This window comes from Emydura macquarii, unplaced genomic scaffold (assembly GCF_026122565.2).
Source record: "Emydura macquarii macquarii isolate MOO-44397 ecotype Brisbane River unplaced genomic scaffold, CSIRO-AGI_Emac_v2 contig_3219, whole genome shotgun sequence".
Lineage (NCBI taxonomy): Eukaryota > Metazoa > Chordata > Testudines > Chelidae > Emydura > Emydura macquarii.
In genome coordinates, this window is record NW_027133356.1 from 412,653 (window position 1) to 438,039 (window position 25,387).

The 25,387-nt window shown below is 45.0% G+C and overlaps 1 protein-coding gene across 3 annotated transcripts in view; it reads right to left on the minus strand.

The window, feature by feature from the left end:
• Window positions 1-25,387, minus strand: part of PPP6R2 (protein phosphatase 6 regulatory subunit 2) — a 147,285-nt gene that overhangs the window by 72,914 nt on the left and 48,984 nt on the right. For all 3 annotated transcript variants that reach the window (XM_067531404.1, XM_067531403.1, XM_067531402.1), the window contains exons 3-5: window positions 14,061-14,306; window positions 4,698-4,884; window positions 3,812-3,949 (exon numbers count right to left, since the gene is read on the minus strand). In XM_067531404.1, the coding sequence (XP_067387505.1) occupies window positions 3,812-3,949; window positions 4,698-4,884; window positions 14,061-14,287 (552 nt within the window). In that variant the 5' untranslated portion in view covers window positions 14,288-14,306. The remainder of the gene's footprint in view (window positions 1-3,811; window positions 3,950-4,697; window positions 4,885-14,060; window positions 14,307-25,387) is intronic.

Consider the following 25,387-nt stretch of genomic DNA (forward strand, 5'->3'; position numbering starts at 1 on the left):
ATGTTTATACTTAAACTGGATTTATTAAGTTGGGGTTTAACATCTGCTTTCTTTCCCTTTCCTTTTCAGCCCAGTGGGGGGAGCTGTTCTAGGGACACTAGGTTCCAGCAGCCTATTCCCCTCTCCACATGAGGCATCATTCCCCATTAACACCAGCTGAACTGTTATTCGGACAAAGCCCAGAAGGGTCTCAGCCACCATCAAGAACCAGAAAGAAAGAAAGAGGTGAGCAGGCTGATTACAATGGAAACCTCTCCTATCTGCAAAGTCTATTCAATCAGCGGATAGTCTCCTCGGGAAAGTGGTTCTCGAGCAGGGGTATGTGTACCCCTGGGGTTATGCAGAGGTCTTCCAGAGGGTATGCCTACTCATCCTATTTGCCTAGTTTTACAATGGGCTCTACAGTGCTGCAGCAAGACTGGGATCCCGCAGGCCCCACAGACCCACTGCCATAATAGCAGGAGATGGATAAAAATTCAAGAAACAACATGGGAGCGGGTGGCATGATATGGTATTACCACCCTTACTTCTGCACTGCTGCTGGCGGCAGCACAGGCTTCAGAGTTGGGCAGCTGAAAGCTTTTAGCTGATGTGAAACTTGAGGTATACAGTAGTCTGAAAAGGTTGAAAACCACTGCTCAAGAATATAATGCCATAACAATTCTGCATTGGCTGAGGGGAAATGACATCACCCTAATAGCAAGTGTTTACAGATGAGATATCCTAAATCTTCTCTCTCATATGGTCCTGAAGCTCCATTTTCATTATAGAAAATTGTTTTAAAAAATGTTCAGCTGCCACAACTGTGTTGCTAGGACAAATTTGGTTTTCCTATTTTCATAAAAAGTGGTCCTCCTTTGGTGTAGGACCTTGGTCTAATCCTCAACCTCCTCCTACCTCTCCAACTATTGTGCCCCGTCTCCTCTTATTTTCTTCACCTCCAAAACCTCCAAACTGACTAGCCATGCCATCTACAACCACTATACCCAAGTTCCTCTCCTCCAGCTTCATCTCCAGATTGGCTTCTGCCCTCTCCACTCCACTAAAACTGCTCTCACTAAAGTCTCTAGTGACTTCTTCCTAACCAAATCTCAGTATCTCTACTCCATCCTTTTTATATCTTTGCTGCTTTGAACACCATTGACCATTTCCTAACTGTTCAAAATCCTGTCCTCCCTTAGTTCTTACAATTCTATCTGCTCCTGGTTATCCCGCCTACCTCTCTCTTCATTCCTTGTGTCTCATTTGGAGTCTCCCTCCTCCCCCCATTTCCCTTGATCAGCGGGGTTCCCTCAGGACTCTATCCCTAGCTCCCTCTTCCTCTGTCTACACACACTTTCCAGTGGATTTTATCTACTCACATGGTTTCAATTACCATCTCCATGCTGATGACTCAAATGTATCTCTATACACCTGACCTATCACTCCCTGTCCAAATCCCACATCTCAGCCAATCTCTTCAATATCTCCTTGTGTGAATCCAGCAATTATCTTAAACTCAACATGGCAAAAAGTGAACTCCCCTTTCTTGCTATTGATACCACCACTATCCCCCCACTCAAGCCCATAATATGGGTATCTTTGACTTTACACTCTCTCTCTCCAGACCCATACATCCTGGCCATATCTAAATTTTGCTGTTTCTGAAAGCATAACATTTCCAAGAAACAGCCTAATTCTTTATCCATGTAACTAAAACTCCCATTCAAGTCCCATTATTTCTTATCTTGGCCTCTTCTCTCTGGCCTACCAGACACCCACTTCACACAAGTAAGTCCAACCAAAATGCTGCTACTTAGATTAACCTGTCATTCTGATCAAGTCATTCCCCCTTCTTTACAACCCTCCTCTGGCTTCCCTTTCTCCATTGCATCAAAATCCGATTTCTAGTCTTTCCCTTCAAGTCCCATCCAAATTCAGCTGCTCCCAACTTACCGGATCTTGTGTCTTAACACACAGTTCCTCCCTCTCTATTTCACAAAAGATGCCAGCATCCATCTCCTGTTTGTTCACTTGTCCTACACATACCTCCACTCTCTCTACCACATATGCATTGTATGGCACATGGTGACCCAGAGCGGCAGCTTGGGATAACAGCCTGATACTTTACCAATCTTTTAGGTGTGAAAGGAAATCCCTTTCTCTCTAGTACACCTTCCCAGGTTGCATGAGGAGGAATATATATTATAGCTGGTCTAGGGCAGCTCCTAAGCCTAGTTTCACAATACTCAGTACACGCTTACCTGAGATAATCTATCCGCTCATGTTTTTTCTTTGGTTGGTTGGTTGGTTTTTGACTATTTGATTCTCTCTCTCTGATTTGGGCTGCTCGCCCTCTTCCCTAAAAGGAAGAAGAGCTCCTTTCTGGGGAGTGGGAGGGAAATACGCATGCCTAGACAAATCAGCACACTTCCATGGTCTGGTCTTTTCTGCCCTTATCTGCAATGCTGTGCTTCCTGAAGGTGAGCAGGTGAACCAAGTGTTGATTTTAGTATTCATTTATTTCCCCTTTGGAAGCTTTTCCCCAGGAGTCTGATTTTTGGGGGGTGGGGGGGAGGAGAGGAGGAGCAAAACTGGGCTCAGAGACTGCTCCAGAAATATTTAATGTGTTTATCAATCTCGCTGTTTTTGAAGAGGCTGGGCTTATTCATTTCCCCACTTCCACATGGGCCCTTTCTGGGTCTCTCAAGAAAGGTATTGGCCTGGGGCTTAATGATGGGTTTCTTAAAAGCTCTAGCCCTCCCTGTGCATAGGATCCACATGGGGCAGATAGGTCTGTTTTTCCCCTGGAAGTCTCAGCCTGGCATATTAGTAGGGATCCCCAAGGAGCCTGTTATAGAGGTGGCAGCAAGGGCAGAGAGCTGGGCCCGAAGGCCCCTTCTGTACTTTCTGGCATTGGCAGCTTCTGGGTTCCTCCATCCTCAACCCATGAGGAAGCAGAGAGTGAGTGGAAGGAGGCAGCTGAGCTCTACAGTCAGAAATACAGCTGCTGGTGTGGAACTCTGGTGTGATCTTCCACCTGACAAGCTGCCCTTCTGGCTTCACGTCTCTCATGGAGATGGGAAGATGCTTGTCCTGGAGCCAGTTCCTTTCTAATCCTGCTTGTCTCCTTTCCTGTCAAGGGAGGGGGTTTGAAGTGACCCACCTGGCCTGGGCTGCATCTTGCCCAGCAGAACTGGCCTCTCCAATCCAGCTTGGTAAACGGGGGCTGAGACAACCCTGCCCAAACAGGCTATGAGTGGGGAAACTAGCAAAGCTCCCCAATGAGACTCAGTAAGGGGGAAGTAGGAGACACAGACCTTACTCTTTTCGCCTTTTCTAACTTTTCTCAGGTTAGGCTGCTCCCTGAAGCCTGCAGGGGCACCAGCCACAGAAGGGGAAGCAGAGCTGAGGGGAAAATCTCCCCAGAAATCAATGCAGCTGTGGGACATAGCTCTGAATTAGCCAGGTAATTACTGAGACAAACTGTTAGTCTGAAATAAAGTTTGGAATTTCCCCTCAGAAAAGCTTGGCAGCAAAGAGGTCTAGGTGATCCTGCCCCTCACTGGGGGCTCAGGAACAAAGGGAGGGTACTTCAGAATTGGGGTATTCCTGTTGCCAGTGACTGACAGGTCTGATTCTGCCCCCAAGCAGGTTGGAATACCCAATGCAACAGATCTGTGGATCTTAGCAGAAAGAAGAAAAATACATTTTTAGAAGAGGAGTGAATTTACTCTCGTATTACTTGAAACTGAGTAATATCTCCTGGGAAATGCTTCCCCCCCCCCCCCCCCCCCGCACCAGCCAAAGAGAACGGTTAAGCAAACCTCACGTTTAATACTTCCTGCCGTAGAGGTGCTGGTTCCACACAGCTAATCAGACGAAGCAGCAGGTCCATCATTGCAGATGTATCAATATGCTTTAGTACCAGGCTAATAAACTGGTCTTTTTTTCTCAAAAACGCAATCACCTTCAAAAACAAATAAAAAAACCACAATATGAGCTTTCTGTACAATACATGGAGGTAACACCACAGAGTTCTCAGTACCCCCCAAATTCTTGTTTCAATCAACCAAACAATGAGAAACAGCTATGAGGATAAAGAATTCTTCTTGAGAGAGAATAGAGAAGAAAAGGAACATCGAGCTGGAAGGAAATACAAACAGAACTCCGTTAATAGTCCTTCATGTCCCAAAGAAATCCTATTCCACTGAGATTATATGGAGACTGAGAACACTAGAGAAGCTGAAGAATTTTTAATTCCACTGAGGTCCTTTCTATAAAATATCTCCATGTTAAAAGGGAGTACAGTTTGGATTGGAGTTCATGCATCCCACTAATACTATATGGTAAATATTCCAAGCCTCTTAGTTGTAGGCACAATATACGTATGACATGTTTATATGTTAAAAGGTCAAAGAATGGGTATACGTGCAATTCCCCAGACATAACTGCTGCTCTGAAGCAAAAGTGAAAACTATATACTAGTCTTCAGGTGCACAAACAATTCACACACATCAAAATGGTAAGATTGACAAGAAGCCTTACAAAATGCATACTCCATTTCCAACTCCAGTAATCCACACCAGTTCTACAAAGCTCAGCATTATCCTCCTCTGGGGAAGAGGGTAGAAATTGCCAGTTCAGTGCTCATACCTCCCATACAGCCACACCACTAGTAATCAGTGTGTTTGTATCAAAACAGATTCAGTCACTACCTGTTCCGTTTTTCTTGCAATGAGATTCCCAATCGTCTTGCTGAAGAAACTTGCAAGCAAAGGATTCAAAGGCGGCTCGTGATCCAAGAAGTCGTATAGGATATTCAGTAAAGTTTCGTCCCCTCCTAGCTTGTCATTGATCTGGGGCACATCAGAGGTCAGGAGTTCACAGGCTGTATTCGGATATCTAGAGAGACAGAACCAAAGCAGCAACTGAAGGTGAGATTAGAGCTTTCTTTCTACAAATTCTTAGAAGACAGTTGAAATAATACCACCTATGAAATAAAGCCACAACACAAATTCATCAGCCCCGCTAGGATACAAGAACTCACTTCACAACTCCAGCTTTGGATGGGTATCCTCAAGCAATGTCCAATCCAATCTGCCCACCTACAAGTGACCCACTGAGGCTCACTTAGGAAATCCCTACTTTTTCAAGAGTTCACCATCACACAGAGAGCTGGGAAAATGGGGACACCACCACCCATCCCTGACAAGTATCTCTAGCTGCATTTAGGGCAGGGTGAGAATGACCCTCCTTCCCCAAAAAAGGAGAGACAGATGGCTTGGCAAGGGAGAGGTGGGAGTGCTCTTGAGAGGATGAATAGGCCAGTTACAGTGAAGACAGCTCTGAATGCTGAGATCCCTACAGACCAGACCAACCAGCCCAGCCCATGCCACTTCCCAATGGAGCTTTGGTCCGTGGTCACAAGACAGGGAAAAGAAATATAACCGGTGGGTTTCTATCTGAACCCTCTTTCCACTACTAGCAGAGCTGGCATTTTTCTCCTTCCAAACCCACCCACCCCCAAATTTGAGTTTATTTTTTCCTGACAGTACATTGTGAAACAAACCAAGAAGTTTTAGAAATGAAACGCAACACTCCCCCTCACTTTGTAAGTAAGCACGTTCATTCCTCAAATATAAAATGGTGCACACATCATCCACAGGAAGCCCCTACAATTCTAGAAGTAAAATACAAGAACAGGATACTAAAATCCTCACAGTCTGTTAGTTAAGCAAGGCCTATCACTCTTTTGTATCATTAGATTCTGACCAACTTTTACCAACTTACTTGCATTTTCAGCACCTAGCCTATTACAGTTTTGACCAAATAAATCCAAATATGCTATCTAATTAAAAAGCTAAAAAAAATACAAATACTTTATTAATGCTAAGTACGCTGGACATGAGTACAGTTCTCTTAAAAACTGACAAAACTATTTGCTCTCCAGAGAAAGAAAAGAGGGGGGAGGGGGGAAATCCCATGAAACCAAAAGAGAAAGAACTTTTTCTATTTAAACTGTTTTGTGTTTTGTTTTTTTAAATCTATGAAAAAATGTAAACAAAACAATTGCTTAGCTCCATGGCAAAACCTTTTGACTATCTTCTAAGTATTTACTACCCAAGAATTGTCAGTTTGAGTGTGAAGCATGCTGTCTGCAGATAAGGAAGTAACAGTCATTGCTGGTGCTGTCTGCACACTATTGCAAATTTAACTGTAGATTTCTATTTCAAGACAATGGCAACAGATATTAAATTTACATTAGAGCTCCCACTGAACGTATTTAGCCAAAAATGCAGCTCAGCATCCTTTACAAGCCAGGATAAGGGCTCCAAGATTGTTCTTCTGTGTGTGATTTAATGTCTTATAAGAATTCCACTAGGCCCTTCGTGGAATGCTGGCAGCTTCGGAGGAGAGTTAATTATTCAGTTTAAGCCCAAACAGCCATAATTGATAAAAGTCACAATTGTTATTGCCCTCAATTATAGTTACAGGCTATGACTCTCCAGACACTAAGACAGAGCCCAATAAATCAGTGGCGAGACTGGGAGAATAAAAGGAAAATATCAGCCCTTCCAACCCCAATTCAGAAGACAAAAGGCAGTTACCTAGCTGTACAGTAACTTTTGTTCTTTGCATTTTGGGTGCAGACATGTATTCTGCTCAGGTGTGGGTGCAGCGCATCAAAACTGGAGAACTTTGCCCAGCAGTACCCATAGGGCACTGCTTATGCCCTCTTGCCCAATAGCCCCTCCTTTGGATATTTAAGGGCAGCATCAGCCCTGACCACCACAGTTCCTTCGCAGCGAACGTCAAGAGTTGGGTCTCCAATGCAGACGGGATGGAGGGCAGGTCAGGGAATACATTTCTGCACCCATATTTTGAAGAACAACAGTGACCCTACAGGTAGGCAACAATCATTTTTCTTCTTCAAGTGGTTGTAGATTTCACTCAAGTGACTCACAAGCCATAAGAGTAAGAGGAGGGCTCGGAGCTTACTTAAAGAACATCTGCAGAACTGCCTTTCCAACATGTACTACCTCACCTAAGTCAGATGCAGTAGTAACAGCACAGTGCTTGGCAAAAGTATGTACAGGAGACCCGGTAGCAGCCTTGCAAATGTCCAGTATCAGAACATCACTGAAGAATGCTATTGATGTTGCTTGGGTCCTCGTTGAATGAGCCTGTAACCTCTATGGAGACGTGGTCTGAGCTACTTCATATGCTGTTCTTGTGATGCTGGCAGACCAAGTGCCAGTTCATGCCAAGGCCCTGGGTCTCACTAAACGCTGACAAATGTAGAGCTGGAAACCAGCCTAGTTCACCTGTATGTTAGCACTGTTAAGTTGATAAGAATGTGTTTAGTCCTTATGAATAGCTTGTAGGATGCTGCACGTATTAATCCTACTTATAATATCTGTCTCCCATGTTCCAATGAGTAATTGTTTAAAAGCTTGCTCTGTCACTATAAAGAAGTTTGGTAAGACCGTAAATCCCCCAGTCAGGTGAGATGCATTACCCAAGTGTGAAATACTATTTCACCAAAAAAGATGTTATCTCCTCCCCTACAAAAGAAGGTCTACAGACATCAGACAAGCCATTGTGGACAAAAGACTTTGCTGACTGCTTCCCCTCCCCCCTACCTCAAAGAGGGTATGTGCCCAAGCCCTTGTCCCATCACAGCTTGAACCCTGGGGAAAGGGAATAAAAATGCCTGTTAAGGAGAACTTTTTGTCCCTATGGTGCTTGAACTCTGAGGAGCGAGAATTTCTAACAATAAGCAAGGAGTCCCCAGCTATTTCTCCTGGATTAGCCCACAAGGATATACATTGTCTGTTTGCTATTACCTTTTTAAACCAAACTTCTTTGTGTGTATGCATATATGCTTACCTGCTTTAAGACTGTAAATAATGCTTATTTCTTTTTCCTTGTTAATAAATGTTTAGTTAGTTTGTTACAGGACTGGCTATAAGCACTGTCTTTGGCTTGAGAATTGAGTACAGCTGACCAGAGGTAAGTGACTGGTCCTTTGGGACTGGAAGCAACCCAAATATTGTTGTGATTTTTGGTGTAAACCAACCATTTATCACAAAGTCAAGCTTACCTGGGCCACAAGATAGACTGGAATGCCCAGGGGACTGTCTGTGACTCCATGGCAATACTGTTCTAGTGCGTTAGGAGCTGTTACTGAGTTCGTGAAATCTAATTACAGAACATACAACCAGTTTGGGATTTCTGTCCTGCTTCTTGACAGTTTGCTTTGAGGTTGGCACTCATGGTTGTCAACCACTCCAGACAGCGTGACAGTCATAATGCAGGAAGTTATCTGGAAATAGTCTGCATGGAGACTGCCTGACTCTTCATTCAATTGGCACAGGAGACAAAAAGATGAGGTGATGAATGAAAAGGCTTAGTCTTGTCCAAGTAGAAGGCCAAGCACCATTTCACATCCAACGTATAAAGTTGCTGTTCATCTGCATTTGAGTGCAGTATAGAAAAGAACAACAATAAGTAAATTATTTGGTTAAGGTGAAACTGCTAAACTACTTTCAACAAAGATTTTGGATGGGGCCATAAGATCACTTTGTCTTTGAAAAACTGAGTCTACTGGGTCTCTGCTATTAAGGCCAGCAGCTCACTTACTCCTCTTGCAGACATGACAGTAACAAAAAAAGCTGTCTTTTTGGCAAAGGAGAGAGAAAGAACAGGTTGCTAGGGGCTCAAAGAGAGGCCCCATCAGGGCAACTAACACAGTATTCAGGTCTCACAAGGGAACCAGTTCTTTCCCAGGTAGGTAGAGGCAAATAACTCCTCTTAGAAATCTCACTACCATGGAGTTGGAGACAATTGACTTTCCTTGAATTGGAGGATGAAATGCTGAGATCGCCACTAAGTGGATGCTCAAGGAGCTGAGAGACAGACCAGAACTGAAGGTGTAGCAGATGCTCCAAATTTCCTGAATGCAAGCGTAGCCTCAGCTGAATCCCCCTGGGATACTGACCAAATCAAAAACCATTTCCATTTGGCCGAATAGGTAGCTCTAGTGGAGGGTTTTCTACAACTGAGTAACGCTTGTCTAACAGCTTCTGAACAGCATTCCTTCTCATCCAGCCATGCAGCATCCACACCGTGAGGTGCAGACTGCTCAGCACTGGATGCAAAACTCCATCATGGGACTGAGTCAGTAGGGTCAAGATGAAGAGGAAGAGATATGGGAGGCTGAACCAATAGACTAAGGTGGTCAGTGAATCAACAGTGTCTTGGCCAAGCTGGGGCAACGAGAATTAGTTTGGCATAATCCATCTTCAGTTTGAGAATAAGATGAGGAATGAGTGGAATCGGTGGCATATATCAGCACCAATCTCCAATTCAAGTGGAAGGTGTTGGTTAAGGAGCCTTGACTGAGACCCACTTGAGAGAAAAACTGATGGCACATCTTGTCGCTGGCTGCAAAAAGCTCTACAGTCGGGATGCCCCATTCTGCGAAGATGGACCTCAGCACACTGGTCTTCAGACACCACTTGTGATTTTGGGAGAAATTCCCTTGAGGTGATCAGCCAAGTGATTCTGGATCCCAGGTAAATGAGCAGCTATGAGAATAATGCAGAACTGTCAAAATTGTATTGCCTCCTGACAAAGCTGGTTGGAGTGGTCTCCTCCCTGCCTGTTCACATAATGCATTGCGGTGGTGCTGTCTGAGAGTATATAAACCACTGCACCATTGATGTGACCCCAAAAGACTCAGCAAGGCACTGTAAGTAGCTCGAAGCTCCAGGACGCTGATATGAAAGGAAGCTTCCTGTTCTGACGAAAAGCCCTGAATTTTCAATGTTCCTAGATATGCTCCCCAACCTACTAAGGAAGCATAGGTGACTCTGTTTCTGACCACAGGACGACAAGCAACAGAAACACCGTGGCATACATTGCTCTGAATCGCCCACCACTGCAGGGAATCCAGAATTGCTGGAGGCACTTGAGCAAGCTTGTCCAAGGACTAACATCTTGAATGACAAACTAACTTCACATTTGAAGAGGATGATGGAGCAATCTTGCATGCCAGACTACGTAAATGCATGCGGCCATATGGCCTAATGACTTCAGGCATACATGGACCATATTTGAAGCTTGACATTGGAGTGCCAGACACAAGAGACAAATTGCTTGAAACCAGTCGTTCAGCAGAAATGCTCTCGAACTCAGACTCTAGTAGGGCCCCAATGAACTTCATTTCTTGAACTGGTATGAACATCAAACTTTCCTTTGTTCAAAATCAGGCCGAGACAATCAAAGAGACATAACATAAACTGGACATGACAGAGGACTTGTTCTCTGGACTTGCCTCTCACTAACCAATAGTCCAGGGATGGAAGGACATGAATCCCCCTTTTTGAGACATGCTGTTACTATAGTCATGCATTTGGTAAATACCCACAGAGCAGAGGACAGGCCAAAAGGAAGCACGGTGTATGGATAATGCTCACCTCCCTCTAGAAATCTCAAACCTTCTGTGGCTTAGGAAAAATCACCTCATGGAAATAAGCATCTTGAAGATTGAGGGAAGCAAATCAGCCATTATGACTCAAAGAAGGGAGAATAGTCGCTAGGGTAACCAGGCGAAATCTCATGTGTTTGATATACTTGTTGAGACTGTGGAGATTGAGGGTAGGTCTGATCCCTCGCTGGGACTTGGGAATCAGGAAGTACTGAGAGTAGAATCCCTTTCCCTGATTCTGAAGAGGAACTTCCTCTATGGCCCCTGAAGGCCGGAAAGTCTGCACCTGGTGAAGAAGCACAGACTTGTGAGAGGGATCCCTGAAGAGCAATGGGGCAGGAATCCCAAGCCTTGTGTAAGTGGAGAGGAAATGGCTTGAAACTCAATGAGTGAAATGCCCCTTTTTGGAGAAATCCCGATGTCTAGTGGGATTTTTTGACCTAAGGAACTGCTGAAGGCAATATTGCTGCTGTTGCTACGTTAAGTGATGCCTCTATCACCAGGGTAAAATCCCCAAATGAACACAGCATAGCTCAAAAGGACTTAAAGGAACGTCATGTTTGGTCAGTTTTCTCTGAAAACTGAAACTGACCGTCACAGGGTGAGTTCTCAGTCATCTCTTGGACCTCAGGCGCTATACTAGAGTTCTGCAACCATGAAGCCCTTCTCATTGTTACAGCAGAGGCCATAACCAAAACTGACTGTAGTGATGTCCTCACCACTAAACTGCCTTCCGCAATGAAAGTCTTAAAACTCTTTCTTGGAGGATTCTGGCAACTTATCTGTAAATTCTGCCACTGCTTCACAATTTACGAAGTCATACTTTGATAAGAGTGCTTGCTTATTGGTAATGTTCTTACAAATGCACAACTCCCCAACACGTCCAATCTTTTAAAATCCTTTTCCTTGGTGTCAACTTATATCTCCCCTGTGTCAACCTCTCATTAGCCACTGTTACAACATGAGAGTTAGGTGCCAGATGCGAGTGGAAGCACTCAAAACCATGCATAGGCACAGAGTATCTCTTATCAGTATGAATCACTGTGAGTGGTAAGGGTGCTGGGGTGTTCCAAAAATTTTTTGCCGGTTCTAAGATCACTTTATTTATGCAGAGAGCCACTCTCCCTAGATCTGTGGACTGCAGAATATCTACCGACTTGTGAGTGTTCTGAACAAACTCAGTCTGAATACACAAGGCTGAAGCCATGCATCTCAGGAGGTCCTGATATGATTTAAAATCCTCAGGTTGGAGGTTCCTCAAGGGGGTTGAGAGGCTTTACCCGCAGGTCTGTGATCCGGGGCCTCCCTGGGATCTCAACTGGGTCCTCTCGAGATGCACGGGGCCCCCCTTTGAACCCATGGCTTCATGCCCCCTGCTCATGCCTTCAGGGAAGGTAGCCTTCCTGGTGGCCATTACCTCAGCTAGGAGGGTCTTCAAGATTAGGACCTTAACCTTGGAGCCCTCTTATACAATATTCTATAAGGGTAAGGTGCAGTTGAGGCCACATCCAGCCTTCCTGCCCCAGGTGGTTTCCCAATTTCATTGTAACCAAGATAATTTTCTCCCCGTGTTTTTCTCAAACCGCACAGTTCGGAGGAGGAGAGGAGATGGCATCTCCTCGCAGATTACATCATGCATCAATTTCTGCTACCAGCAGGCGAGGGTGTCCCTTCCAGGAACCATCGCAGCGTACTCAACCAGAGCTCAAGCGTCATTGCCCAGCAGGCGACAGAGAACGTGGGATTCAGCTGAGGGCAGCTCACTGGTAACTCCTACCCACCTCCAAGGTATTGCTTGTTAGTCACCTATAGTGGAATGGACATGAGCAAGCACTCGAAGAAGAAAAGGTTACTCACCAGTAACACCCCACTCCCCATCCCACCACATCCCACCCCCCATCCCCACTGCTGGAGTTGGCAGAAGGAAGGGACTGAGGGAGCATAGGGCCAGCAGTGCCTCACATACTGCGGCATGCGTGCGGGACTCCGGGGTAACCAGAGCTGGCCCTATGGGATCTGCTAAGAGGAAAAAGGTCCCGGGAACCGTGCACGGTGGCATGCACTCACCTATAATAGAATGGACATGAGCAATCACTCGAAGAAGCAGCCTGTATTATATATACACTTCACCTTGTGGAAATATGCACTTTTGGAAAGTATGGGAATGGTTTGAGGTTGGAAGGCAAACCACAGTACACAAAGGCCAAACACATAAGACTCCATGAAAAGAGTTTAAGGTAAGTAGACAACAATAAGCATATCTCATGATCTTTCTTATTTGTAACCCTCACTCTCTTCACTCTTAGTTTAGAGTAATCCCAGGCTGTTACATCTTCTTTAGACTATAAACTCCTTGGGATAGTAACTTGCCATTATTTTGTCTGTGAAACATCATGCACATTTAATGGCATGGTAGAAATAAACCTTAAAATACTACAGATCCATTTGCAAAGAGGGTGCAGGTCTAAGAAGAGGTTTTCACTTCCACTGCCCACAGCAATAAGATTAGAGGTGCCAACTGTCTGGTGAGGATGCTGGGCAGTGATACTGATGACAACCATGACAAAACTGAAAAGAAAGAGAACTCAGAGAACTAGGTCTCATTAAATGGAGCATTACAGTGCTCTGCACTGACATGTGAAACTCATGGATTCATTCTCTTGGCACTGATCACTCACATACCTCTCCCCTGCCCCCCAGAACGTTCTTAGACTCCTAAAGCAAATGCTGCCCAGTCCTCCTTATCTTACATACACATTCTTAACAACACTGTCACTATAGGTTTCTTCCACTATAGATTTCTAGTGACAATGGTAATAACAAATCCTGATCAAATCCCACGAGCAATTACATACACCTGCATGTGCATATCAGATTTTCTGACATAAATGTATAAGAAAAAAACAGCAAATCCCCCAACTCCAAAACAAAAGAGTTTGGTCACATAATAAGAGTAAATTAGTCAAGTATGCATGTGTAAATACAATTCAGACAATAAACAAACAAAAATGTAAAGCAAACACTACAAAAAAGAGCAAGCTCTTTCCACAACCCCTAATCCAAAAGTGCATTCACTATTTTAGTGCATCCTCTATAATTCTGCAATTTTTATGTATGCAGAACTCCACAAATTCCAAGGATTTATTCCTTGGAGAGTTCCCTATATTTTATGGACTGTATCGATTTTAAGTCAATGGTCCTCGATAAACCTGTTCCTCAGTGAGCATCATTACCATCATTTCTGGGACTCTGACCACAGAATGACAACCTGGGAGAGATTCTGAAATGCAACTAATCTCTCCGCTGCCAGAGTTTCCAATAATAGAAACAGAGGAGATGAATTTTTAGCTAAAACATTGCGTGCAAACTCAATGGAGTAATGTGGAAAAAACAGCGCAAGAACTGGAATACTGTGATTGTAATATAGTAATATTCACAAAATAGTCAAATATTTATTTCACAATCTAAATCTCAAGGTCTTTCTCCAAGGCAGGAGGTTTCATCAGTGTTGCACCAGAGAAAAATTTCTGCAACCAATTCTCCAATTCATTTTCCTTCCCATAAAGGAGAGAATCTGTGCACATACTTGAAGCGGACTTTCTCGTCCATGTCCGTGGGAGGCTCATGTGTGATGAGGCTAACCAGCTCTTCCATGCAGTGCTGCTGGCAGATGAAGTCCAGCAGTTTGCGGTTCTGTGCCTTGCACTCCTGTAGGATGTCATCTTCATCCATCAACTCGTGCAGTGTCACATCCTCCTTATCCAGCAGCTTGTCCACATGTGATGTTGTGTTCAAATCAAACTTCCAGAACATGATGATGGAACACACCCAGCTGCAATGCAAGAGCGTAAGTGTTAATACTCAGTCTCCACAAATCAATCCTTAGCTACTTCTTCCCATATTGTGAATATACAATAAGCACCACAGCTGGATCTCTTCAGGGTGCCTTATTTTATCTTTGAAAAGAAAATAAACATAACTTAAAGTGTTTAAACAAAATGAAATATACATTTCTATGACTAAAAAAATCCATCAGCACTATCCAGTTTACATTTGCTGGATGCCAAGAGAGCACTATTATAATCCTTCTAGTTACGCTGGTTACTCCAAGAGTAGAGCCATTTAATCTCTGTCCCTGTCCTGGTGGGTTAGACAGTGCATTGGACAGTGATATAGAGCAGCGATGCTCAGTCAGGGGCCATGAGCCGGTGTCAGGGGGCCAGAGGGCCCTGCTGCTGAAGCCCAGCATCCTGAGCCCTGGTGTCCCAGTGGGACTGAAACTGGGAGCAGAGCTGCCGGGAGCCCTAAGCCCCAGCACCCCACCATGGGGCTGAAGCTGGAGTCGCCGGGCTAAAGCCTTGAGCCCCCGGCACTCCCCATAGAGCTGAAACTGGGAGCGGAGCTGTGGGACTGAAGCCTGGAGCCCAGCACTCCCTGTGGGGCTGAAGCCCCAAGCCCTGGAAACCCAGGGGGCTGAAACTGGAGCCGTAGGTCTGAAGCCCCAAGCCTCAGCACTCCCCATGGAGCTGAAACAGAGTGGAGCAGCAGGGCTGAAGCCCAAAGCCTCAAGACCCAGCATCCCCATGGATCTAAAGCCCCAAACCCTAGTGCCCCAGGGCTGGAGCTGTGGGGCTGAAGCCCAGAGCCTGGAGCCCTGACGCCCTGTGGTGCAGAAGCCCCAAGCCCTTCCTGCACGGAGCCTTGAGCTCCCCCACCCTGCAGGTGAAGCCCTGAACCTCTCCCTCTGCCTCTCCTCTTCTCCACCCCCTACCCCCGGATGTCTGAAGTCTGGAGCCCCGAGGGCCCCCCACTCTGTGGCTGAAGCCCTGAGCCCCGCAGGGCTAAAGCCCCGAAGCACCCCCCGCTCCACCACACCTGACGGATGAAGCCAGGAGCCCAAGGTCATTCACCTCCCCATCTTCTGTCCTAAGCCTCACTCTTCAAACAGGGAGAGAACTCTACACTCCCTAGCGGTCAGACACGCACTGGCCTTCTATCTCCAGTGCACCCGTCCCTTCCAGACCTTACCAAGACTCTTTGTTGCAATAGTGGACCGCTGCAAGGGGCATGTGCTCTCTTCCCCGCATCTCTCTCACTGGATCGTTCACCGCATCACTTCCAATTATTAAAGGTGCACCTCTAATAATCACTTGCACTGATATGACAATCGTACAAAAGGTTCTTTAGTCTTTCCCTTTCCATTGTGTAGCTAGAGAGAGGTTTTTAAGGAGCCTCTCTCTGTGCTCGGAAGATGAGAAAGGAATAAAGCAATTATCATAGAGCACAAGGTGCCTACTTCGGAGTAGGAAAAATTACTGGTAGATAAGTAAATTTCACCTGTTTAACTACTTTGGTTGTGACTCTCATAACTAACGTCCTGAAAAATTAACCCTATATTTACAATGGAAAAGCTTAATTCTGCAAGGTAGAGAGCACTTCAAGCACAACAAAGCATTTAAGCACCTGCTTAATTTGAGCACTCACTGACTTTGGTGGGACTATTTTACTTGAAATTAAGCACATGGTTAAATACTTTGCTTTATTGGGGTCAGAGTGCTTTAGTATCTTGTAAGATCAAACCATAAACTGGCCTTCCCTTTAAATGAATGGGGCTTTGGAAAGAACACTGGTAGATTAATGGTTTGATTTACATGAAACTCAGATAACTTTAGGAAGGAATTTAGGGTGTGGAACCATTTGTGATACCATTTGTGATACTGATAAGCCAAGTGCCAGTTCTGACCGGTGCCTAGACATCAGCAGAGTACTGATAAAAACACAGCTGGAAGCCAGGCTAATTCACCTGTGTATTAGTGCAGATCAAACTGATTGTTAAGAATGTATTTGGTGTTCAAACCTCAGGACAACCAAAGGGATGCTGCCTGCATTGTTTACACTTATCTGTACCCTGTTAGAATGTAATAGCAAATATTTAAACTGTATATACCCCTGTAACTAAATAACCCATCAACAAGAAAGAAGCCTTGTGTGATGCAAATGAAGAACTTTCCTCTTAAAGTGCTAATTCTTGCACATTTCAAAGCAAGTAGTCTTTGTCCGTGATGATCAAAGATTCTAAATGCATCCCTCTCTCTCTCTCTGCCATCAAAGAAAGAGCTCACATGGGTAGTGACTCTGTCAGCCTGTTTTCTGTGAGAAGCAGCTATAAGCATGGACACAAGGAAAAATTCTTCTTCTCTGGACTGTTTGGATTCTAACAGGCAGAACCACCAAATGAGAAGACGGAGATCCCCAGAGGTATTCTGGGTAACCCTGAGAGACTTTTGGAAAACTGGCAGATTACTGTGTCTCTGCTACCATTTGGAATTATAGACTGTGATTCATCTGTACATATATCTTTGCCTGCTTTAACCTCTCTATAATTCTCATTCATTTTTCTTAGTTAATAAACTTTTAGTTAGTTTACTATAGAATTGGCTACCAGCACTGTCTTTGGTGTGAGGTCTAAGATGCAAATCAACCTGGTCTCTTGGGACTGGTGTAACCTGGAATGTGTATGATTTTTGGGGTAAATGCACACCTTGCATAGTCCAGCATGCCTGAGTGGCTAGATAGACTGGAGTGTTAAGGGGACTGTCTGTGACTCCATTATAAGACTACTGTAGTACTTAAGGAGCTCATACTTGTTACTGGCTTGGTAAAAAACTAATTATAGAACATACCACCGGTTTCGGGTGTCTGCCCTGCTTTAAACGGTCTGCTCTAAGGTAAGCACTCATGGTCGTGAGCCACCCAAGACAGCAAGACACCAACTTGTCCTTATAAAAAGTAGTATAAGGGGGAATCCACCATCCCAATGCATGTAAGTGCACTAATTCTTCTGGCAAAAGTCATTGCTATTACAAAAGCTGTCTTCACAGATAAGCAGAACAAAGAGCAGCTCACTAAAGATTACAACGTGAGTTAAGTCAAAACTAAATTCAGATTCCATGGAGCAAGAGAGTCCTGCACTGGGAGATACAGGTTCAATAGTCCTTTCAAAATGTTCTTAACCAACGTATGTGAAAAAATAGATTTCCCATTCATGTAAGCACGGTATGCTGCCATTGTTGCAAAATGAACCTTAATGAGGGCAGAGACAACCCATTTATTTTTAAGTGTAATACATATTCCAGAATAAATTGTACTGGAGCTCAAACTGGGTCAGCACCTTTCCCAGCAGTCCCTAAAACCGTTTTTTTAAAACTTGAATTCCTATTTTTTTCTAATTGATAGTTTTCTGACATTAATTAAAACTTTGCACCTCAACTGAGCAGGATCTTTCTAATTCCATCAAATATCTAGTGTCCAAGCTGTCAAATGTAATGACTGGCGATCTGGATGGAAAAACTTACCCCTATATTGGGATCATAGATCCTCTGATAATAGGAGCATTTTGTAATTGCCTTTGATAAACGAAGTAACTTAGTCTACCACTGTTGCCTGTGGCCTAACTGTAACAATGAGAATCGGCCTGATTGAATCTTGACTTATCTTTTTAAGGATTGAGTATGAGGGGAAATGGAGGAAATGCATATATCAAACCCTCTCCCTCAATCTAGGAGAAATGCATCAATCAACGATAGGCTATCTGAGCCTGCTCTTGAGCAGAAATGTGGACACTTTGTATTGTTGCAAACAAGTCTGCATCCAGAAATGCCAAAAGATTGAAAATATCCTGAATCACCAAATATTTTAGAGACTATTCATGCATCTGCAAAGAATCTCTGCTCAGCTGATCTACAATCACACTGTACAGACCCGCTACGTGTAGGGTAACTGGGTATATACTGTACTGGACACTAGACTCCCAAAGTTTTATTGGCTCTGCAAATTTGAGATGATCAAATTCTTCCTTTTTTGTTCATTTAATATACTGCCCATGTGTTGTCCATGGCCACTTGAATTACCTCATTTCCCACCTGCGAGAGAAATGCTCTGGGACCTAGTCACATTGCCCTCAGCTTCCAATACATTTATTTGTAATAGGAATTCTGGGTTGTTCCAAAGACCTCAAATATACAGATCGAGAAAATGCACTCCAAACCCTGTCATTGATGCACCTGTGGTTATTCTTAAAGGAGAAGGTGGGTTGAACAAAATTCCCTTGGAGACATTTTGAAGTTCCAGCCATCGTCTTAGAGAAAGATGAACCTTCCTCAGAACAACACTGAGTACTTTCTACATACTGTCCATCCTAGGTCTGAAATTCCTTAGTACCAGTACTAAAGAGGTATCACTCAGAGCCTGGCATGTAAAGATCATGGATGCCATCTGAGTTAACAAATGAACCATCTTCTGAGTGGGATATTGAAGCAGTCTCCACATTGTGGTTTTTATTTTAAAAAAAAAATGGTGACTAACCATCTGAAACTCTTGTTCTAAAGATAGAATCATAGAATATTAGAGTTGGAAGGGACCTCAGGAGGTATTTCGTCCAACCCCCTGCTCAAAGTAGGACCAATCCCAACTAAACCATCCCAGCCAGGGCTATGTCAAGCTGCATCTTAAAAACCTCTAAGGATGGAGATTCCACCACCTCCTTAGTAACCCATTCCAGTGCTTCTCCACCCTCCTAGGGAAAACGTTTTCCTAATATCCAACCTAGACCTCCCCTCACTGCAACTTGAGACCATTGCTCCTTGTTCTGTCATCTACTGCCATTGAGAACAGCCTAGCTCCATCCTCCCTGGAACCCCCTTTCAGGTAGTTAAAGGCTGCTATCAAATCCCCCCTAATTCTCTCTTCTGCAGACTAAACAAACCTAGTTCCCTCAGCCTCTCCTCAGAAGTCTTGTGCTCCAGCCCCCTAACCATTTTTGTTGCCCTGCATTGGACTCTCTTCAACTTGTCCACATCCTTTTTGTAGTGGGGGGGCCCAAAACTGGACACAAAACTCCAATTGCGGCCTCACCAGTGCCGAATAGAAGGGATTAATCAATTCCCTCCATCTACTGGCAATGCTCCTACTAATGCAGCCCAATATGCTATAAGCCTTCTTGGCAACCAGGGCACACTGCTGACTCATATCCAGCTTCTTGTCCACTGTAACCCCCAGGTCCTTTTCTGCAGAACTGCTGCCTAGCTCATCGGTCCCCAGTCTGTAGCTGTCCATGGGATTCTTCCATCCTAAGTGGAGGACTCTGCACTTGAACCTCATTAGATTTCTTTTGGCCCAATCCTCCAATTTGTCTAGGTCACTCTGTATCCTATCCCTACCTTGCAGGTGATCTACCACTCCCTCTAGCTTAGTGTCATCTGCTGAGGGTGTAATCCACCCCATCCTCCAGATCATTAATGAAGATGTTGAACAAAACTGGCCCCAGGACCGACCCCTGGGGCACTCCGCTTGTGACCAGCTGCCAGCTAGACATGGAGCCATTGATCACTACTCGTTGAGCCCTATGCTCTAGCCAGTTCTCTATCCATTTTATAGTCCATTCATCCAACCCATACTTCTTTAACTTGCTGAGAAGAATACTGTGGGAGACTATATAAAAAGCTTTGATAAAGTCAAGGTATATCACGTCCACCGCTTTTCCCACACTCAGAGAGCCAGTCACCTCTTCATAGAAGGCAATCAGGATGGTCAGGCATGACTTGCCCTTGGTAAATCCATATTGACTGTTCCTGATCACCTTCCTCTCCTCCAAGTGCTTTAAAATGGATTCCTTGAGGACCTGCTCCATGATTTTTCCAGGGATTGTGGTGAGGCTGACCGGTCTGTAGTTCCCTGGATCCTCTTTCTTCCCTTTCTTGAAGATGGGCACTAGATTTGCCTTTTTCCAATCATCAGGGACCTCCCCCAATTGCCACGAGCTTTCAAAGATAACATCCAATGGCTCTGAAATCACATCAGCCAACTCCCTCAGCACCCTCAAATGCATTGCATCTGGCCCCATGGACTTGTGCGTGTCCAATCTTTCTAAATAGTCCTGAACCTGTTCCTTAAGTACTGAGGGATCATAGAATCAGAGTTGGAAGGGACCTCAGGAGGTCATCTAGTCCAACCCCCTGCTCATGTTCACCTCCTACCCATTCTGTGCCGCCCAGTGCAGTAGTCTGGGAGCTGACCTTGTCTGTGAACACAGAGGCAAAAAAGGCATTGAGTACCTCAGCTTTCTCCACATCCTCTGTCACTGGGTTGCCTCTCCTTTGTGTAAGGGGCCCACACTTTCCCTAATCTTCCTCTTGTTGGTAATATTCCTGTAGAAACCCTTCTTGTTCCCCTTCACGTCCCTTGTTAGCTGCAACTCCAACTGCGCTTTGGCCTTCCTGATTTCATTCCTGCATGTTCGAGCAGTATTTTTATAATCCTCTCTAGTCATCTGACCTAGCTTCCACTTCTTGTGAGCTTCTTTTTTGTGTTTAAGCCCACTAAAGACTTCTTTGTTAAGACAAGCTGGGCGCCTACCATATTTGCTATTCTTTCTGCACATCAGGATGGTTTGTTCCTGCACCCTAATAAGGTTTCTTTAAAATACAGCCAGCTCGCTTGGATCCCTTTCCCCCTCATATTAGCCTCCCAGGGGATCCTGTCCATCAGCTTCCTGAGGGAGTCAAAGTCTGTTTTTCTGAAGTCCATGGTCCATATCCCGCTGATCTCCTTTCTTCCTTTTGTCAGGATCCTGAACTCTACCATCTCATGGTCATTGCTGCCTAGGTTGCCACCCACTTCTACTTCCCCTACCAAATCTTCCCTGCTTGTGAGCAGCAGTTCAAGAGGAGCACGGCCCCTAGTTGGCTTCTCTCCAGCACTTGCACCAGGAAGTTGTCCGCAACACTCTCCAAAAACTTCCTGGGTTGTCTATGCTCTGCCATATTGCTCTTCCAGCAGATGTCAAGGTGATTGAAGTCCCCCATGAGAACCAGGTCCTGTGAACTGGAAACTTTCCCTAGTTGACTGAAGAAAGCCTCATCTACCTCGTCCTCCTGGTCTGGTGGTCTATAACAGACACCCACCACGACGTCACCCTTATTGTTCTTGCTTCCAAGCTTAACGCAGAGACTCTCAACTGGCTTATCTCCATTTTCATACTGGAGCTCAGAGCAATCATAGTGCTTTCTTACATACAGTGCAACTCCTCCACCCTTTCGCCTCTTCCTGTCCTTCCTGAACAGTTTATACCCATCCAGGACAGTGCTCCAGTCATGTGAGTTACCCCACCAAGTCTCAGTTATTCCAATCATATCATAGTTCCTTGACTGTGCCAGGATGTGCTGCTCATGTCCATTCCATGGTAGGTGTGTGCACATCCATGTGCATGGCTACCCTAATGGAGATTTTTTTGCCTTAGTGGTATCCATAGGGCCAGCTCTGTCACCCTCTGGAGTCCCACGTTCATGCACCGGTATATGAGGCACCACCAGCCCTGCGCCGTTCCCCCTTTCCCCCCAGTTCCTTCTTGCAGTCAACTGCAACAGTAAGGATGGAGTGCAAGTCATGGAATGGACATGAGCAACACATCTCAAAGAGCAACAGTTATGGAAGGTTAGTGACCTTTCTTTCTTCTTCGAGTGCTTGCTCATGTTGATTCTAAGCTAGGTGACTCACAAGCAGTATCTCTGGAGGTGGGCTCAGAGTTCACGGATGTGCCATTCACAACACTGTTCAGCTGAAGCTGGCATTGTCCCAGGCCTGCTGGGTTATAGCATACTGGGACGTGAATGTATGGACTGAAGACTAGGTAGCAGCTCTACAGATGTCCTGAACCGACACCTGCACCAGGAAGGCTGCCGATGAGACTTGCACCCTGATAGAGTGGGCTGTTACAACTGCTGGTGGAGGCACTCTTGCTTGTTTATAACAGAACTTGATGCAGGTGGTTATCTACGAGGAGATCCTCTGGGAGGAAACCAGCAGACCTTTCATCCTATCCACCACTGTAATGGAGAGCTGTGTCGCCCTACAGAAGGATTTAGTCCTCTCGATGTAAAAGGCCAAGGCCCGTCTAATCTCCAGGGTGTGCAACCTACACTCCTCACTGGATCCACGTGGTTTCAGAAACAACACCGATAGGAATATGTGCCAGTTATTGTGGAACTGACACGCGACCTTTGGTAAGAAGGCTGGGTGGGGTCGCAGCTGGACCTCAACCCTATAGAGCACTGTGTACGGTGGTTCCAAGGTGAGCGCTCCAGTCTCAGAGACCCTTCGCGCTGAGGTAATTGCCACCAGGAAGATGACCTTCTAGGAGAGGGGCATTGGGGAGCACAAAGCTAACAGTTCGAAGGGGGGGCCATGAGCCTCGACAGAACTAGGTTCAGGTCCCAAGGAGGGATAGGATCCCTAACTTGTGGGTAAAGTCTTTCCAGATTTTTCAAGAACCTGATCGTCACTTCGTGGGAAAACACTGATCTACTTTGGACCAGGGGATGGAAATAATTATCAGGTGAACTTTAAGCAACGGGAGGGCTAGACCCTGATGCTTGAGATGTAACAGATAGTCCAAAATGGACTATAATGAGGTTCAATGAGGAGAAAGGGTTCCAGTCCAAGGCCCAACAGGAAAACCATTTCCATTTGGCCAGGTATGTTGCTTTGGTGGAAGGCTTTCTGCTGCCCATCAGGACTTGCTGAACTTGCATCGAGCAGGCCCACTCCTCTGCATTCAGCCATGCAGCAGCCAAGCCATCACATGCATGGATGGTAGATTCAGGTGCAACAGACGGCCATGGTCCTGGGAGAGTAGTCTGGCTTGAGTGGGATCTCCAACAGGATTGCTGTTGAGAGCTCCATCAGCATGTTGTACCACAGCTGGCACGGCCATGCCAGAGCTATCAGCCTCACAATCGCCTTGTCCCGCTTGCTCTTCAAGAGGACCTTGTGAACTAGAGATATCAGCGGGAAGGTGTACAAGCAGCACCCTAACCCATGGGAGCAGAAAGGCAAAAGATAGCGTGCCTCTGGCGAGCCCACAGAGCAAGCAGAACCTGTGGTACTTCCTGTTCTGTCTGGATGCAAACAGATCCATTTGGGGAGTCTCCCATCTTTGGAAGATCATGCTGACAACCTCTGGGTGGAATGACCATTCATGACACGATGCCAAAGAGCATCAAAGAGAGGGAGAAAAAAATTGGAGGGGGGGGGGGGGGAACCAATGGAGAAAGCTCCTGCCTGGAAAAAAAGGAAGAGAACAATATCAGGGGATCCTCATGCTTTTTCAAGCAAAGGAAGACATTGGGCAATTAGAGAAGCCATCACTTCTCTGAACAGCTTCTCCTGATGGCAGTACACTGGGAAGCTGGACAGATTTCAAAAAGAAGAGCATCCACAGGTGGAAGGATCATAGAGTATCAGGTATCCATGAGGGAAAAGCTTATATGACCATGCCCCACTGTCTATTTATTTCATTATGTCCACTGGCTGCTTTCAGGATCCTATTACCACAGAACATCCCATACACCCTATATAAAGTGCTGGCTTTGGAATGCTAATGGAAAAGCATTTCTTGTCAATAGTTACCTTCTCATTATGCCAAAAAAACCATTTTTAAACTTCAAAACTGCCATTTGCTGAATCAACATGTCAGGAGGGCTGTAAGCGAACCTGACTTTTCTAGATAATCTGATTCACGGTCATTCTCTTAATAATCCAATCACTTGCATTCAAGGGACAATTAAGGCATGTGCTCCAGCCCCATTCCAAGAGACCTGAAAGGGGCAGAAAGGAAAATGAAGGGAGACAGATTAGTGGGTTGAATTGAGGCAGAGGAGTGAAATAAGGTGAGAAAAATTCTGAAGGGGGAAAAAAAGATCTGGGGAGAAAGTCAAAGTGGGGGAAAAAAGTCTTACGGAAATAAGTTTTTGGAAAAACAGACATTTAAAAGAAATGAAACCATAAGGACATATCAAACTAAGAATTTCCAGAGGGGTAGCTGTGTTAGTCTGTATACAGCAAAAACGAGCGTCCTGTAGCACTTTAAAGACTAACAAATTTAATTTCTGCAGGCATAAGCTTTCGTGGGCTGTAACCCACCATCTGACGAAGTGGGTCACAGCCCACGAAAGCTTATGCCTGCAGAAATTAAATTTGTTAGTTTTTAAAGTGCTACAGGACTCTCATTGTTCAAACTAAGAATGACATTAAAAATAGAAAAGCGGAGAATAGGGCTTCAGATGCTCTTGTAATCAACAGAGCAGCACTCACACATACATTCGGGATGTTATTCTGCCTTAACATTGCTGAGGTTGCCATTTCGGCTCTATGCTAGAGTGAGAGTTTCATGAAGCTGGGGTATGTATCACTTTTCAGTATCTTTTGAGCATAAGAATCTCAGAATGGCCATACTAGGTCAGACCAATGGTCCATCTAGCCCAGTTTCCTGTCTTCTGACAGTGGCCACTGCCAGATGCTTCAGAGGGAGGGAACATAGCAGGGCAATTTTCAAGTGATCCCTGTCATCCAGTCCCAGCTTCTGACAGTCAGAAGTTTAGTTTAGTTTAGTCAGTCACCCAGAGCATGGTGACAGAAGTGAAAGCCTTACGGTGCGCTGGAGTATGCTGTCAACAGCATTGTAGGCAATGTGAAATGGCAAGGCAGCAGACAACCCGTAACCTTTCATTAGCCCTATTTTTAAGGTTTTGAGTTGATAGGGTGTGTTAACACAACCTGAACTGTCACTGAACTAAGTGCAGATATGTTTATTTTCTAGATGGGATTTTTCAGAGATTTGTTTTATTTTCTCTCTCACACACACACACACACACAGAGAGAGAGAGAGAGAGAGAGAGAGAATGTCTCCAGGGTCAGAGGTGTGTCACACCATAATTTATAGATAATAGTTCAAGTTACAAAAGTACTTACAGGATGTTTTTTCATTGTGTGAATTATGTAAACAGTTTTTAAAAGCCTTGAAAATCAGAATCTGTCACATGCAACTGAGTCAACAGCAGGGTTTGAACCCTGAACCTT